At 62.8% G+C, this 1,815-nt stretch overlaps 1 protein-coding gene across 1 annotated transcript in view; it reads left to right on the top strand.

Moving 5' to 3' along the window:
• The window catches only part of VSTM4 (V-set and transmembrane domain containing 4), a 99,239-nt gene that overhangs the window by 3,142 nt on the left and 94,282 nt on the right, over positions 1 to 1,815 (top strand). Inside the window, exon 2 of the mRNA XM_006097568.3 lies at positions 805 to 1,209. Coding sequence (XP_006097630.1) covers positions 805 to 1,209 — 405 coding nt within the window. The remainder of the gene's footprint in view (positions 1 to 804; positions 1,210 to 1,815) is intronic.

The raw sequence follows: 1,815 nt of genomic DNA on the forward strand, positions 1-1,815 counted from the left end.
CGTGCCGTGGGGTGGGCAGGGAATGGGGTGTCTCGAGTTGTGCGCTGGGCTGTGCGGGGCGAGGAGTGGCTCCTGTGAGAAGCAGCCCTGCTGGCAGCGGGAGGTGCTGGGCCTCCTGTGTCTCTGGTTCTGCTGCAGAGGCGGCGCCCGTGGCTCCAGGGCAGCTCAGTGGTCGCCCTGCACAATCCGGAAAGGCCGCTCTTGGGGGTCTAGGAAGGAGCCAAAGACACCAAGTAGGCGGGACCTGAGTCTGGAGCGAGCGTTTTTTGCGGGGGATTGGGAGTTTCTCTCATCCCCTGTTCCTGGTTCTGTCTTTTTCCTACACTTTGGCTCTGAGTTGAGTCCAAGAGACTTAGAGCCGAAACGGAGAAGCCGGCAGCTGTAGCTGCAGGCGCGGGTCTAACACCACGGGTGCTGCTGGCCGGCTGGTGGCCTGGTGACAGCGGGAGCAGCTGAACCGGGGACGGTGCCCCGAGAGGCAGTTCCCCGCCCGCAGCGGCGCCCACCCAGCCCGGCAGCGAACGGGTCCATGCAGCTTGGGGAGGCGGCTGGACATTTTTAAGAGATTCTAAAAATCCAAATTTTATGTGAAAAATTCTAAATGTTACACATCAGCAACTAATTAAATAAAATGAAAAATACATGGGCTCCCACAGAGGATCCCCAAAGGAGCCCCGCCCCCTGAGGCCGAGGGAGCAGGGAGGGTGGGCAGCCACTCCTGCAGCTCCCCCCCGGAGTGAAGGGCGCTGTGTCCCCTGTGGAGGCCAGGGCCTTCCTCACCGTCCTCTTCCTTTTTCTCTGCAGACGTCTGTGGGGCCCTCAACGTGACCGTGTCCCCGGGGCCCGTGGCTGACTTCCTGGAGGGGGACAACGCCACTCTCCTCTGCCACGTCTCCCAGAAGAGGTGGGGGAACAGCTTGCTGGCCGTGCGCTGGTTTTTTGGGCGCCCCAACTCCAAGGTGGCCTTGATGGTGAGGAGGAGCAAGCACGGGGCGGTGAAGTTCTACGGGAGGTTCCACAACAGCTCCTACCAGCAGCGGCTGCGCCTCCGGGAGCAGAGGCAAGGGAGGCTACACAATTACTCGCTCTCTGTTCTGACCCTGCGGCCAGCGGATCAAGGGCACTATGTCTGCAAAGTCCAGGAAATCATCCAGCAAAGGAAAGGGTGGACGATCTGGTCCAACAGCTCCTCAGAGACAGAACTGAGAGGTAAGCAGTCCGCCTCCTGGAGAGGCCTGGGAACAGGTCCGCGGTCCTCTCAGGGCCAGGCAGGGCCTCAGGGGCTCTGCTGGCCCATCTCAGCCTCAGGGCCTCGCCCCAGGGACACATCTCAGCCTCAGGGCCTCGCCCCAGGGACACATCTCAGCCTCAGGGCCTCGCCCCAGGGACACATCTCGGCCTCAGGGCCTCGCCACAGGAGCCAGGCGGGTGAGGCAGGTCTCTCTGTGGATGGGGGCTGAGCTGTATGCAGACAAGGAAGCAAGCACAGGAAGGAGCCAGAGCGTGGCCCCGTGCAGCCCAGCCGCCCTCTGAGCACAGCCTCCTTCACGTTTGAAAGATGGGACTGGTGGACGCCTGGCTTGCGCTCAGCGTGGCTGCTTTGGCCATGGGCCAGGCATCCCAGGGGGAGGCAGCAGTGGGAGGTCCCCGGTCAGTTCAGGCCTCGGGACGGGGAGACTGGTGGCTCTGATCCGTTCCCCAAAGGAGCTGCTCCAAGGCTCAGGCTGCAGGGCTCCCGAGAAAGTCACGGACGGTGGGCAAAGGACAGCGTAGCCCTCCCTCTGGAGATGGATGGGAGGTGTGGCCACATTCCGG

This window comes from Myotis lucifugus, unplaced genomic scaffold, assembly GCF_000147115.1.
Source record: "Myotis lucifugus unplaced genomic scaffold, Myoluc2.0 scaffold_206, whole genome shotgun sequence".
NCBI classification, from domain to species: Eukaryota; Metazoa; Chordata; class Mammalia; order Chiroptera; family Vespertilionidae; genus Myotis; species Myotis lucifugus.